This window comes from Salvelinus fontinalis, chromosome 3, assembly GCF_029448725.1.
Source record: "Salvelinus fontinalis isolate EN_2023a chromosome 3, ASM2944872v1, whole genome shotgun sequence".
NCBI lineage: Eukaryota > Metazoa > Chordata > Actinopteri > Salmoniformes > Salmonidae > Salvelinus > Salvelinus fontinalis.
In genome coordinates, this window is record NC_074667.1 from 22,371,019 (window position 1) to 22,385,408 (window position 14,390).

Genomic DNA, 14,390 nt, shown 5'->3' on the forward strand with positions numbered 1-14,390 from the left:
ACGACTGGGCAGAGAGGGTCGGATTAACTACACACAGATCCTGAGTTAAAACACAGAGCCGACAGATAAAACACAAATAAACAGAATGGAGTACCGTGAATTAATGGACAGTCCGGCAGGCATCAGCTATGTAGCCAAGTGATCATAGTGTCCAGGGGGCAGCCGTAGATGGAGTAGGGAAGCCACCACTAAGCTAGCACGCGGCGTTTAAAGTTAGTAGCCCGGGGGGTGGTCTGCTCAGACGGAGGGGGTCTGCTCAGACGGAGGCCGGTTGAGGGCACAGCGGATGGGGTATTCGTCTGCAGATGTCGTGGAAAATCATCTCAGAAATATAACGCTTTATCAGAACTTGTGAAATCAAAACATGCTTTTATTTACAATAGTATGACCATCTCGAATGTCCCACGTCACCCACCCCCAGAGCACTCGTTCGTTCTTTATACACAAATAGCATATGGGTCCACCCCATATGCAAATAAACATACTTCCCATAATTCTTCCTGCCATCCTTATCTTTTTAGTTCAGGCTTCCTGCTTGTTCACGCCTACTAACGCCCATTATCTGCTTTCAGTTAAATTATAATAGTGGCCAGACCCGTGCTTGTCTTAGAAATAATATATGTCCATCTATCCTATAAGCCTATGACTCAACCCTGTATTTAACTCAGTGCCCCAACATGTTCTCTGGTATGTGTCCTTAATGGAATCAGCAAACTATGTGTCTAATGGGTCTAAGTGCCCTAAACACATATTTCTCTGACATGTATGCTTTTCTAGTGGAATGTGTAGACTATAAATCTAGTGTGTCAAAGCGCCCTGTAGGCGCCCGCATGTCTGGTCAACCCGCCAGCACAATGGAGAATATACAAGGGTCAGAGGGCCAGAACATCCCCCAGTAGACCTCCATCACCACGGTCCCATGACCCCTGTCAACATGCGGTTCGCTACCACCACACCATCTGCCAATCTTCGGTTTCCTGTATTTACCAGAATGGCAAATGCATTCACATCTGCCTTCTTATACTATTTACCTGTCTATTGTTTAATAGTGTGATATCTACCTATATATGTCACTTACTCCTACACAGACCAGACGTGGTCGTGTCGACAGAGAATCCAAGCCAGATGGCGATGGCGAAAGAGAGGTTGTGATTGTAGAATTGTGTTTGCTAACTGGTGCTAGCTTCGTGGCAGTGGCGCTAGCTGCACTAGCTGCGCTAGCTGCGCTAGCTGCGCTAGCTGCAAGCTAGCTGTGAGGATCAGAAGTAGTGGCTCAGGGATTACGGCAGGAATCCGGCGTTGTTGTCGAGAGACAGTCCGATGCTGGTAAATTGGTGAGTAATATCCAGGCTAATAACAGGGCTGGTGTCTGTGAAGAAGGTAAAAGCTGCTAGCAGCGGCTAAAAATGGCTAAATTAGCTTGTAGCTGATTAGCTGGTTAGCTACTGGGGGTTCTTGAATGTGTTCCAAAGTTAAAAAATAATAGCGATTCCGTATCACATTGGGTGAGGTAGGTTACCGGAAGGTATAATCGAATTAAAAATCGAAAAGAGATAGAAAAAAAATGTTAAAATATATACAAGAAATACGAAAAATACAAACGTACACGAGAGGACTAAACAAACACGTCTACACTGCTACGCCATCTTGGATATTTTAAGGGTAATATTTTTAAAAAAGTAACTGGTGTGTTATTGTGATTGTCAATTTATCGTGATATGGATTTTTGTCAATATTGCCCAGCTCTGTAAACTTAATGTCCTCAAGTTGCTGAAGAAGGTAAAAGCTGCTAGCAGCGGCTAAAAATGTCTAAATTAGCTTGTAGCTGATTAGCTGGTTAGCTACTGGGGGTTCTTGAATGTGTTCCAAAGTTAAAAAATAATAGCGATTCCATATCACATTGGGTGAGGTAGGTTACCGGAAGGTATAATCGAATTAAAAATCGAAAAGAGATAGATTTTTTTTTTTTTATATATACAAGAAATACGAAAAATACAAACGTACACGAGAGGACTAAACAAGCACGTCTACACTGCTACGCCATCTTGGATATTTTTGTGTGAAAAAGTGAAAATGTGAAAAAGTTTTTTCACCTGGTCACAGACAGCTGATGTGTTGTCCACAAGTGAAGGGAAAAGGTGAGAGGAGGAGAGCGTGTAGATGCGAGAGGGAATTACAATGAGCAAAGTGATCATGCTGTTTGTATGTGGCTCCTATAAATGTGAACTGTGTTTGCGTGTGTACATGTGATGTATTCATTCCGCCGATTCTGTTGAAAAACGTTTCTTAAACGGAAGCAAATGGAACAAAGCGTGGATAAACATACCTGAAATAGAAAGAAGACCATGCTAATCAACAACAACAACAAACATTGTCCTCCCTCATCTTAAACGGCACCGACTGCCACTGCTGTGTACACTCCTCCTGGCATAGTGAGAAAGAGTTGTGCTGGAAAGCTGAAGCTCTTCAGCTAGAGAGCAGCAAAACAAAGCAGAGACTCCCAAAGTAAATGTGCAAACACTGGAGCACACTTATTATGCATATGCCTATTCCAAAAGTTAATTGGCTAAGTGATTTGAATTAAAGATACTGCCGGTAGTTGGGGAAAGGAAGCAGAAAAGGGGAAATTATTCATGCCTACCGACAAGATGGTCTCTTTGGGACCTATTACAAACTGCACAGGGCTGTGCGAGGGGTCAGGGGTAGCTGCCGTAGGGGTTGTGTGTGTATGTGTGTGCATGCATGCTCGTGCCTATCTGTGAGTTTCTAGTGTGTGTGTGTGAGAGAGAGCGATTTAAAAGTGTATAAATTAAATCACTAGAGTATTGGTTTGTGATGGTTTGACTGATTGCTCCAGAGTGTGTGGTGGTTGGGGAATCAGCATAACTTTAAATGGTCTATAGGTGGGGGGGTATTTGACTCATCTACGCTCTCTTATCCTCCTCTTGCTCAGTCAGAGGGAAACTGGGAGCTCTTTCTCTCCACAGGGAGCCTGTGCAAACAGGCTGTCTCTCGCACATATGCTTGAGTGCAACCCATCTCCTATCCTCTCTCCTCTGCTATTCCCATTCTCTCCTCTCTTATCCTTCCCCTCTTCAAATCATTCCATCGTGGCATGTTCCTCTCTCCAAAATGCCTCCCATGTTCCCATGAAGTCTGCATGTGGGCATCTGTTTGGATGAACCTGTGTGCCTGTAGATGTTTGTGTGCATATGTGTGTGGAGTGAACGTATGTGCATCATCAGTGTGCACCAAGCACGCGTGCGCCTGCGTGTACACACACACACATTCATGGGTGTGAATTTCATGGGAAACAGAAGGTGTGTGAGTGTGTGTGTGTGTGTACTCTGTAAGCACGCTTGTTCCTGTGTGTAACATTCATGGCAAACAGAAGGCACTGTGTGTGTGTGTGTGTGTGTGTGTGTGTGTGTGTGTGTGTGTGTGTGTGTGTGTGTGTGTGTGGGTGGGGGTGGGTGGGTGGGTGGGTGGGTGGGTGTGTGACATTCAAGGGAGCAGAAGGCTTTGTATAAGTCAAAGTGACTCAGGGGATGCCCCCCACATGTCTGGGTTTACACAAGACACCTGCCCCACTTTCCTGCCATCCTGCTGTCCCTTCACCCCCTCTCTCTTCCTCTCTGCACTGCTATACCCTACAGCCATAGGTGAAAGCGCTGGATAGGTCTCCAGCCCATTGCCTTAATTTATCCAGTGCTTTTCAGATCACTGGTCCTGGAGGAGAGGAGATGAGGGAGGGAGGGTGGGTGGGTATTGAGGAGTTTTGGGTTGCTGCCCATGGCTGAGGCATGCTCTCTCAAAGACATCAGTGTGAACCCAACTGTATAGTCCCACAGGCATGGCCAGGCATCTGCCTCCCAGCTCCTCTCTACCCCAGTACACCAGATAAGATGGACCCACAGCTCCTCACCACCAAAATAGATATTAGTATTTATGATGTAGTCTATTAGATAGTTACGGCATCCATATTAGGATGTTGTCGGTTCTCAGAAAATAGTTCCTAATATGGATGCCGTTTGTTATATTAAAATCACTCCTAATAATGTAAGAATGAAGTTTCAGGAAGATGTTTTTTAAATATGTTTGCTCTGGGGCTTTTATGTACAGAATTATGTCTTTGACCTACTATTATGTTATTAGTTGCGCTTTTGGCAAACAAAGTGACACAGGAGGCTGGTGGCACCTTAATTGGGGAGAATGGGCTCATGGTAATGACTGGAGCAGAATCAGCGGAATGGTTTCAAAAACATCAAACATATGGTTCCAGCTGTTTGATGCCATTCCAATTGATCCGTTCCAGCCATTATTATGAGCCATTCTCCCCTCAGCAGCCTCCACTGGTAGGGTCCCATATTTATCACAAATCCAACACACATTAATAACACAAACAACATTCTGTCTAATAATGGATTTACGTGACGTCATCTCTGTCCCTGACTCTGACTCTGACTCTCTGTCTGACTCTCTCAGTCTCTGTCTATGACTCTAACTATGTCTCTAACTCCCTTTCTTTCCCTGCCTCTACCCCATTTCTCTACCTCTGCCTCTGTCTGTTCCCGCTCCATAGCGATGGAGGAACTGGACGGTGACGAGGTCAGAGTGTCCTCTAAGGGGCGCATTGCCGAGCGAGACATAGTCCAGTTTGTGCCTTTCCGGGACTACATAGACCGCCAGGGCAACCAGGTGCTGAGCATGGCACGGCTGGCCAAGGACGTGTTGGCAGAAATCCCTGAGCAGCTGCTGGGTTTCATGAAGACGAGGGACATCGAGCCCCAGCCCGCCCTGCCCGCCTCCTCCACCACCACTACCACCCCGCCAGGACTCCACAAGCTGCGCATCTGAGAGAGGGGTTTGGGTTTGGGTGGGGGTGGGGGTCTTGGGTTCTTGGGTTTAGAGACATTGTTTGGACCATTTTCAGTTGCAGCAAATACCTGAAGAGACACACACTGAAGCCGTTGGGGTGCACATACGCACGCACGCACGCACACACACACACACACACACACACACACACACACACACACACACACACACACACACACACACACACACACACACACACACACACACACACACACACACACACACACACACACACACCCACAGACTGCAGTAGCGATTCCCTGCCTGGTGAACACCGCCATGCTGTGATGTAACAACTTAATGTACAGCTTAACAAGGGTCAAATGGAGCATGACCTTTGGAGCGAGAACTGTTGGAACTCCTTCCGTGGTTGCCAACCCCTCACTGGCCCCTTAGCTTCTTTTTTATGCAGGGGTCAAGGAATGGTCACGGTTAAACGCTGGAAAAAAAGAGTTTGTGGGTTTGTGGGCTTCTCAACTGACAGAAAGAGCGATCGATGTTCACCATTTTTTCCTATGCCTCACTAGCCACGCATGCAATGAGTGTTTCATTCTCACATCTTTTGTGGTCCAAAACGGAAACAAATTGGCCACTTGGGTTGCAATGGCAGTACTTTACTTTGTTCACTCTCTGGCCAATGTATATTTCCATGTGTACAATGACACAATACAAACATTGAAGAAAGTGGGACAGCCGGTTAATATCCAAAACAAGTGAAAGGCACAGGAAGTCTATTCATGTTTGATTTCTTCTCAGGGCATTTCTGAAAGCTTTTGGATGAGTTTCGCAAAACAAGGGAGACGGTAACAAGATGGCGTCTCTGGACGGTTGAGGTCTCAGCCTCGGGATCTGGAGTCATTGGGTGTTTCTCAAAATGCATACTACCGTGCTCCGAGCACGCAAATTGGAGCACGGGAGGGTCAGAGTATGAGTTCAAATCAAAGTATGCGAAACGAAGCACAGAGGGCACTTCTGGAATGTGTACTCCATTTGTGCTTATGTTGAAGCATGCATCAATGCAAGCTTCAACGGAAAGTATGCAAAGAAATATGATGCAAACACGTAAAAAATGACACAAAATGTATTGAAATCAATGGTGGCCATTATTTGAGCTGAAGCAAGAGAAAATACACATCTATTCAGAATGAAATGTTGCTTATTCACATCTCATATATTGCCTGACTATAATATTTTATTTTGATACGTTAATAAATACAGGCGGTGTCCATTTTGGCATGTTTATCTGCCTACATACCGTATATCACAAGCCCATAATAGGTTAATAGGGCTAACTGGCTAGCAACTAGTACTGTTAGCTAGCCAGATAGCCACAAAGAATTGTTAGCTAGCAACCCATGAAGAATCTATCTCACATAATATTAGTTTTAGATAATTTTTGCATGTTAAAATATCTGTTTAGCTACATAATTATGCTAGCTGATAGTTATGAAGTAAAACGGTTGCTTTGTGTATATCTTGATTCGTTGCTATTGCCATTGTTGACCTGACTGGAAGACGGTTCAGTGAATGGGTATGTGCATAGTAAGTCAATAGGGCAAACTGGCTAGCTAGCTAGCCATGAAGAATTGGTAGCTACCAATGAAATATGTACAGTTGAAGTCAGAAGTTTACATACATCTTAGCCAAATACATTTAAACTCAGTTTTTCACAATTCCTGACATTTAATCCTAGTAACAATGCCCTGTCTTAGGTCAGTTAGGATCACCACTTTATTTTAAGAATATGAAATGTCAGAATAATAGTAGAGAGAATGATTTATTCCAGCTTTTATTTCTTTCATCACATTCCCAGTGGGTCAGAAGTTTACATACACTCAATTAGTATTTGGTAGCATTGCCTTTAAATTGTTTAACTTGGGTCAAACGTTTCGGGAAGCCTTCCACAAGCTTCCCACAATACGTTGGGTGAATTGTGGCCCATTCTTCCTGACAGAGCTGGTGTGACTGAGTCAGGTTTGTAGGCCTCCTTGCTCGCACATGCTTTTTCAGTACTGCCCACAAATGTTCTATGGGATTGAGGTCAGGGCTTTGTGATGGCCACTCCAATATCTTGACTTTGTTGTCCTTAAGTTTCTATTTTTACTTATATAGTTTATATATTTATTTATTTATTTTAATTTTATATATTTATACATTTCTATTTTTGTTTCATCAGACCAGAGGACATTTCTCCAAAAAGTACAATAGCCAAACCGTAGTCTGGATTTTTTATGGCGGTTTTGGAGCAGTGGCTTCTTCCTTACTGAGCGGCCTTTCAGGTTATGTCAATATAGGACTTGTTTTACTGTGGATATAGATACCTCTGTACCTGTTTCCTCCAGCATCTTCACAAGGTCCATTGCTGTTGTTCTGGGATTGATTTGCACTTTTCGCACCAAAGTACGTTCATCTCTAGGAGACAGAACGCGTCTCCTTCCTGAGCGGTATGACGGCAGCGTGGTCCCATGGTGTTTATACTTGCGTACTATTGTTTGCTAAGATGAACGTGGTACCTTCAGGTGTTTGGAAATTGCTCCCAAGGATGAACCAGACTTGTGGAGGTCTACAATTTATTTTATGAGGTATTGGCTGATTTCTTTTGATTTTCCCATTATGTCAAGCAAAGAGGCACTGAGTTTGAAGGTAGGCCTTGAAATACATCCATAGGTACACCTCCATTTGACTCAAATGATGTCATTTAGCATATCCGAAGCTTCTAAGACATGACATCATTTTCTGGAATTTTCCAAACTGTTTAAAGACCCAGTCAACTTAGTGTATGTAAACTTCTGACCCACCGGAATTGTGATACAGTGAATTATAAGTGAAATAATCTGTCTGTAAACAATTGTTGGGAAAATGACTTGCGTCATGCACAAAGTAGATATCCTAATCGACTTGCCAAAACTATAGTTTGTTAACAAAGAATTTGTGGAGTGGTTGAAAAACGAGTTTTAATGACTCCAACGTAAGTGTATGTAAACTTCCAACTTCAATTGTACATCTACCTTGCATAACATTAGTTGTAAGTCATTTTTTCCTGTTTAACTAGTTGGCTAGCTAGATTATTACGATTCACAGATCTAGCTGATAATTATAAAGTAAAACGTTTGCTTTGTGTATATCTTGTTTCGTCTATTGTTGCCATTGTCCTGGCTGGAAGAAGGTTCAGTGGTGGTGAATTGTGAGGTAGTACAGTAGAGGGAGTGCGAGTGCTTCTCAAATGTATTGTTTTATGCATTCTCCACACTCTCGTCCTCATAAGAATGTACTCAAGAGAACATGGTCGGAGAATGCACTCGGAGCATGAGAGTGTGCAGCACGGTAGTATGCATATTGAGAAACGGCCATTGTGTTCATATATCTGTACATCATGTCCTTGTTTAAGGACTGGTTCCTCTTGCCCAGGGGGCGATTGAAAAGTGATTATATTGTTTTATGCCAGTCCTCACTATATGTATCTATTTATGTATGTATGTATGTATGTATTTGGATATCTTAGCCACGTTACCTCATGATAAATATATTCTCTATATTACTGATATATTCCACGTGTTGAAATGTATATATGTTTCATATGATGGCCTGTGAAAGCTCTATATTACAGATCAGAAAATACATTCAGAGACAGGATGTGTGAATATTGAAATAACTTAAGGGCCTGCTGGCTGGCAATGCGTACTCCTGTTGAGAGCGAAGTCTTGATCTTTCAAATGACGGGTCGGAAATTAAAATTGTCTTGAGATGGAAATAGCTTTAGCGCCCCCATTTATTTTTCTACCACCATACAACTGGTCGTCTGACGTCCAACTGACGTCCCTCCACAGGTTCATTCTGACCCAAACACTGGTCTGAATATACCACAGTACCTAGGCAATATTTTTTACTTCTCCTTGATTTCCCCCTTCCAAATGTAAACTTTTCCAAGCTTTTGGTCAATGGTGGCAAAACCTGCTCCGTCTTTCAAACACTTAAGTGCTTAGATATAGCAAATAACATGTCAAAGCATCAGGGTCAACTTTGCGTCACTCCATTTTTGCTAGAAAGAGGAGCGAAGAGAAAGAGATTGTGCCTCAGCATAAATTGTTCTCAAAAGTGGGGTCCCTCGCCACTAAGCCTGTTTCGAAGGAGTTGCAATGGGCTGATTTACTTTGCATATTTATGCATGGTTTCTTTCCGCCACAACTCTGGTTTCCAAGATATGGGTCTATATTTTTTCATTATTTTGGCCGGGCTCATAGGATCTACACAAGTTTATTTACAATGCATGTCATTTTTTTGTAGGCCTACTTGTCTTGTTATTATATATTTTTTCTTTGAGAAATTCCTGACTATAACGGATCATTCAAACACAGAGATTTTGTTCACAGTCAAGTCTCTATTCCGACTTGTTTGATTTCTCTCTCTTTTACTGCATACACACTTTATTCTCTATTTTCTTTCACTCACTCACTCACTCCACTCACTCACTCTTCACTCACTCTTCACTCACTCACTCACTCACTCACTCACTCACTCACTCACTCACTCACTCACTCCACCATAGTGATAGTTACTACTACTAAAAAGACTGCCATTAACCTTCTGACAGCTTTCTGGGGATGTGTCAAAAACAGACATAGCTTCTCTTGCACAAATTTGATTTCTCTGTAAGTAAATTGCACAACAACAGTTAGTCGATGTCGTGCCAAATGCCATCGTTCCTTTTTCCTACAGCACTTAAGGAGAATTTTGGACTTAAACCGTATTGGGAAGTGGCCCTTAGATACCCTGGGAAGAGATGAACCATTAGGGAAACATTTGTCACCAAACTTTTGGGGAATGATCAAGCATTTGGGACATTGTAACAGTAGGTCAACAGGGGCTATAGAATAAGATGGACAATAGTATGAAGGGTTGTCTTATGATTTATGACATTGGGATATGGATACGTGGCCTTAATTCTGTCATAATCCCACAAGTGTGAGTAGGCAGGATTCTATTTTTAATTGATTCAATGCAAGTCATAATTCCATTATTTTGAACGCTAACCTGATTAGTCAACACATTTCTGATGGTTGTCGTCATCGAGAATAACCGTTTTTCACATTTTAAATTGACTAAAACATTTCTAAATATTTGATGAGTGTTCTATGCTGGGTTGGTTTTGTATGATATCGGATTGTGTATTGAATTCCGACAATATTCTTTGTTGTACACTGTATAGTATACAGGAACTGCCAAAACGGCTTAGGAAGGCCACCAAAAATTCAGAAATGTCCATCCCCAACTATAACATTCTCCGCCAAGATAGAACTGCCAAAGGGGGTGGAGTTGCAATCTACTGCAGAGATAGCCTGCAGAGTTCTGTCACACTATCCAGGTCTGTGCCCAAACAGTTCGAGCTTCTACTTTTAAAAATCCACCTCTCCAGAAATAAGTCTCTCACTGTTGCCGTTTGTTACAGACCCCAGCTGTGCCCTGGACACCGTATGTGAATTAATTGCCCCCCATTTCTTATCAGAGTTTGCACTGTTAGGTAACCAAAACTGGGACATGCTTAACACCCCGGCCGTCCCACAATCTAAGCTAGATGCCCTCAATCTCTCCTAAATGATCATGGAACCTACCAGGTACAACCCCAAATCCATAAACACGGGCACCCTCATAGTGTGTATTGTGTGTAACAGTGATAACACCAAGTAAAACTGAAATGATAACTTAACACACAAAATATAAATATCCATTAACAAACTTCTTATAGCTTAGACTAATTTCCACTTCCTGAACACATACTACTTAAATAAAAAACATAGCCTTTTCTTAGTAAAACGCAAAAGTAAAAATGATATCATCCTGACCAACTTGCCCTCTAAATACACCTCTGCTGTCTGATCTCAGCGATCACTGCCTCATTGATCACTGCCTCATTGCCTGCGACCGTAATGCGTCCGCGGTCAAACGACCACCCCTCATCACTGTCAAACGCTCCCTTAAACACTTCAGCGAGCAGGCCTTTCTAATCGACCTGGCCCGGGTATCCTGGAAGGATATTGACCTCATTTCGTCAGTAGAGGATGCCTGGTTATTCTTTAAAAGTGCTTTCCTCACCATCTTAAATAAGCATGCCCCATTCAAAACAAAATTAACCAGGAACAGATATAGCCCTTGGTTCACTCAAGACCTGACTGCCCTTGACCAGCACAAAAACATCCTGTGTCGTTCTGCATTAGCATCGAATAGCCCCCGCGATATGCAACTTTTCAGGGAAGTTAGGAACCAATATACACAGGCAGTTAGGAAAGCAAAGGCTAGCTTATTCAAACAGAAATGTGCATCCTGTAGCACAAACTCCAAAAAGTTCTGGGACACTGTAAAGTCCATGGAGAATAAGATCACCTCCTCCCAGCTGCCCACTGCACTGAGGCTAGGAAATACTGTCACCACCGATAAATCCACGATAATTGAGAATTTCAATAAGCATTTTTCTATGGCTGGCCATGCTTTCCACCTGACTACCCCTACTCCGGTCAACAGCTCTGCACCCCCCACAGCAACTTGCCCAAGCCTCCCCCATTTCTCCTTCACCCAAATCCAGATAGCTGATGTTCTGAAAGAGCTGCAAAATCTGGACCCCTACAAATCAGCTGGGATAGACAATCTGGACCCTCTCTTTCTAAAACTATCTGCCGCAATTGTTGCAACCCCTATTACTAGCCTGTTCAACCTCTCTTTCTTATCGTCTGAGATCCCCACAGATTGGAAAGCTGCCGCGGTCATCCCCCTCTTCAAAGGGGGAGACACCCTAGACCCAAACTGTTACAGACCCATATCTATCCTATCCTGCCTTTCTAAGGTCTTCGAAAGCCAAGTTAACAAACAGATCACCGACCATTTCGAATCCCACTGTACCTTCTCCGCTATGCAATCTGGTTTCTGAGCTGGTCATGGGTGCATCTCAGCCACGCTCAAGGTCCTAAACGACATCATAACTGCCATCGATAAAAGACCATACTGTGCAGCCGTATTCATCAACCTGGCCAAGGCTTTTGACTCTGTCAATCACAGCATTCTTATCAGCAGACTCAACAGCCTTGTTTTCTCAAATGACTGCCTCGCCTGGTTCACCAAATACTTCTCAGACAGAGTTCAGTGTGTCAAATCGGAGGGCCTGTTGTCCGGACCTCTGGCAGTCTCTATGGGGGTGTCACAGGGTTCAATTCTCTGGTCGACTCTTTTCTCTGTATACATCAATGATGTCGCTCTTGTCGCTGGTGATTCTCTGATCCACCTCTATGCAGACGACACCATTTTGTATACTTCTGGCCCTTCTTTGGACACTGTGTTAACAACCCTCCAGACGAGCTTCAATGCCATACAACACTCCTTCCGTAGCCTCCAACTGCTCTTAAATGCAAGTAAAACTAAATGCATGCTCTTCAACCGATCGCTGCCCGCACCTGCCCGACTGTCTAGCATCACTACTCTGGACGGTTCTGACTTGTTCTGATATGTGGACAACTACAAATACCTAGGTGTCTGGTTAGACTGTAAACTCTCCTTCCAGACACACATTATGCATCTCCAAACCAAAATTAAATCTAGAATCGGCTTCCTATGTCGCAACAAAGCATCCTTCACTCATTCTGCCAAACATACCCTCGTAAAACTGACTATCCTACCCATCCTTGACTTCGGCGATGTCATTTACAAAGTAGCCTCCAACACTCTACTCAGCAAATTGGATGCAGTCTATCACAGTGCCATCCGTTTTGTCACCAAAGCCCCATATACTACCCACCACTGCTACCTGTATGCTCTCTTTGGCTGGCCCTTGCTTCATATTCGTTGCCAATCCCACTGGCTCCAGCTCATCTATAAGTCTTTGCTTGGTAAAGCCCCACCTTATCTCAGCTCACTGGTCACCATAGCAGCACCCACCCGTAGCACGTGCTCCAGCAGGTATATTTCCCTGGTCACCCCCAAAGCCAATTCCTACTTTGGCCTCCTTTCCTTCCAGTTCTCTGCTGCCAATGACTGGAACGAACTGTAAAAATCCCTGAAGCTGGAGACTCATATTCCCCTCACTAACTTTAAGCATCAGCTGTCAGAGCAGCTTACAGATCATTGCACCTGTACATAGCCCATCTGTAAATAGCCCACCCAACTACCTCATCCCCATATTGTTATTTTTTCTTTGCTCCTTTGCACCCCAGTATCTCTACTTGCACATTCATCTTCTGCACATCTATCACTCCAATGTTTAATTGGTCAATTGTAATTTATTTCGCCACTATGGCCCATTTATTGCCTTACCTCCCTAATCTTACTTCATTTGCACACACTGTATATAGACTTTTCTATTGTGTTATTGACTGTACGTTTGTTTATTCCATGTGTAACTCTGTGTTGTTGTTTGTGTCGCACTGCTTTGCTTTATCTTGGCCAGGTCGCAGTTGTAAATGAGAACTTGTTCTCAACTGGCCTACCTGGTTAAATAAAGGTTAAAAAATTGTTTTTTTATATATAGATATATAAGAACCAAAAAAGATAATGGAGCATTTGAATAGTAGATAAAATTCTAATAGATACAACGTTTAAACATAGTGCATGCGTGTAGAAGTACCAAAGTAAACTTCAATTCACATCACCTGTTGAATATTTTTGCATAAAGCATGAATATCTGGCTGTGTTCTGTGTACAGTATAAGTTTAACCTTCTCATTGAACTAGGCTTGACAGACATAAACTATATGCTGCTTACAATCCCCTTTGCTTATTCAAGTGTTTTGTGACAGTGTTTGCTTACAAGTATACCTAATGTAAATATATCGTAGTTCATGTACAGAATATTATGTGATCTGTCTTCCTCCTGATTTTCTTTCTATAATGATTCTGTAAATGTATATCTATGTTATTCCTTATCTGCTTGTGTTGGTCAAAACCTATTTGTAAATTTGTCCATTTGTTTTATATAGCTTATCTTAGAAATCAAATAAAGATATATGATTAAGACTTATCTCACTATTAAAGTTGGCAGATTATGTTTGTTCCTGGAGTTAACAAAATCATGCATGCTTTAAGAAAGGTCATTGCCATGGACAGTGCATCTCATTCCCCCAAAATAGATCATCATATTCATTACTAATGTGCATGGTGGATGTCTGCCTGGACTGTTGTCTGTAACTATTTATGTGTATGCTTAATAGGCCTACATGGAAATCTGTGAATCTTAGAGAAAGATTTCTGCCTTACAGTGAATTACTAATCCTGAAAGACTTTCATACAAAATAAAATACACTGTTAGTATTAACACATTTAAACACATTATATATTAATGACATTACTGATTGTACATTGACAGAAAAGTGTATATTAGTATATTAAAAGTGTATAAAAAAGTGTATATTAGTGTGCATACAGAGGCTTGCAGACAGACTATCAAGAGTTGCATACACAGGTAAGCTCAAAGTAATTTAGAGAATTAAGTAACCATTCAAACATATAAGACAACTAAACGTTTGTTTAATTTTA

At 42.5% G+C, this 14,390-nt stretch overlaps 1 protein-coding gene across 1 annotated transcript in view; it reads left to right on the top strand.

Moving 5' to 3' along the window:
• The window catches only part of LOC129841104 (copine-9-like), a 215,800-nt gene extending 201,925 nt beyond the window's left edge, over window positions 1-13,875 (top strand). The window contains exon 20 of the mRNA XM_055909215.1: window positions 4,583-13,875. Coding sequence (XP_055765190.1) covers window positions 4,583-4,857 — 275 coding nt within the window. The 3' untranslated portion in view covers window positions 4,858-13,875. The remainder of the gene's footprint in view (window positions 1-4,582) is intronic.
• The last annotated feature ends 515 nt before the right edge of the window (window positions 13,876-14,390 follow it).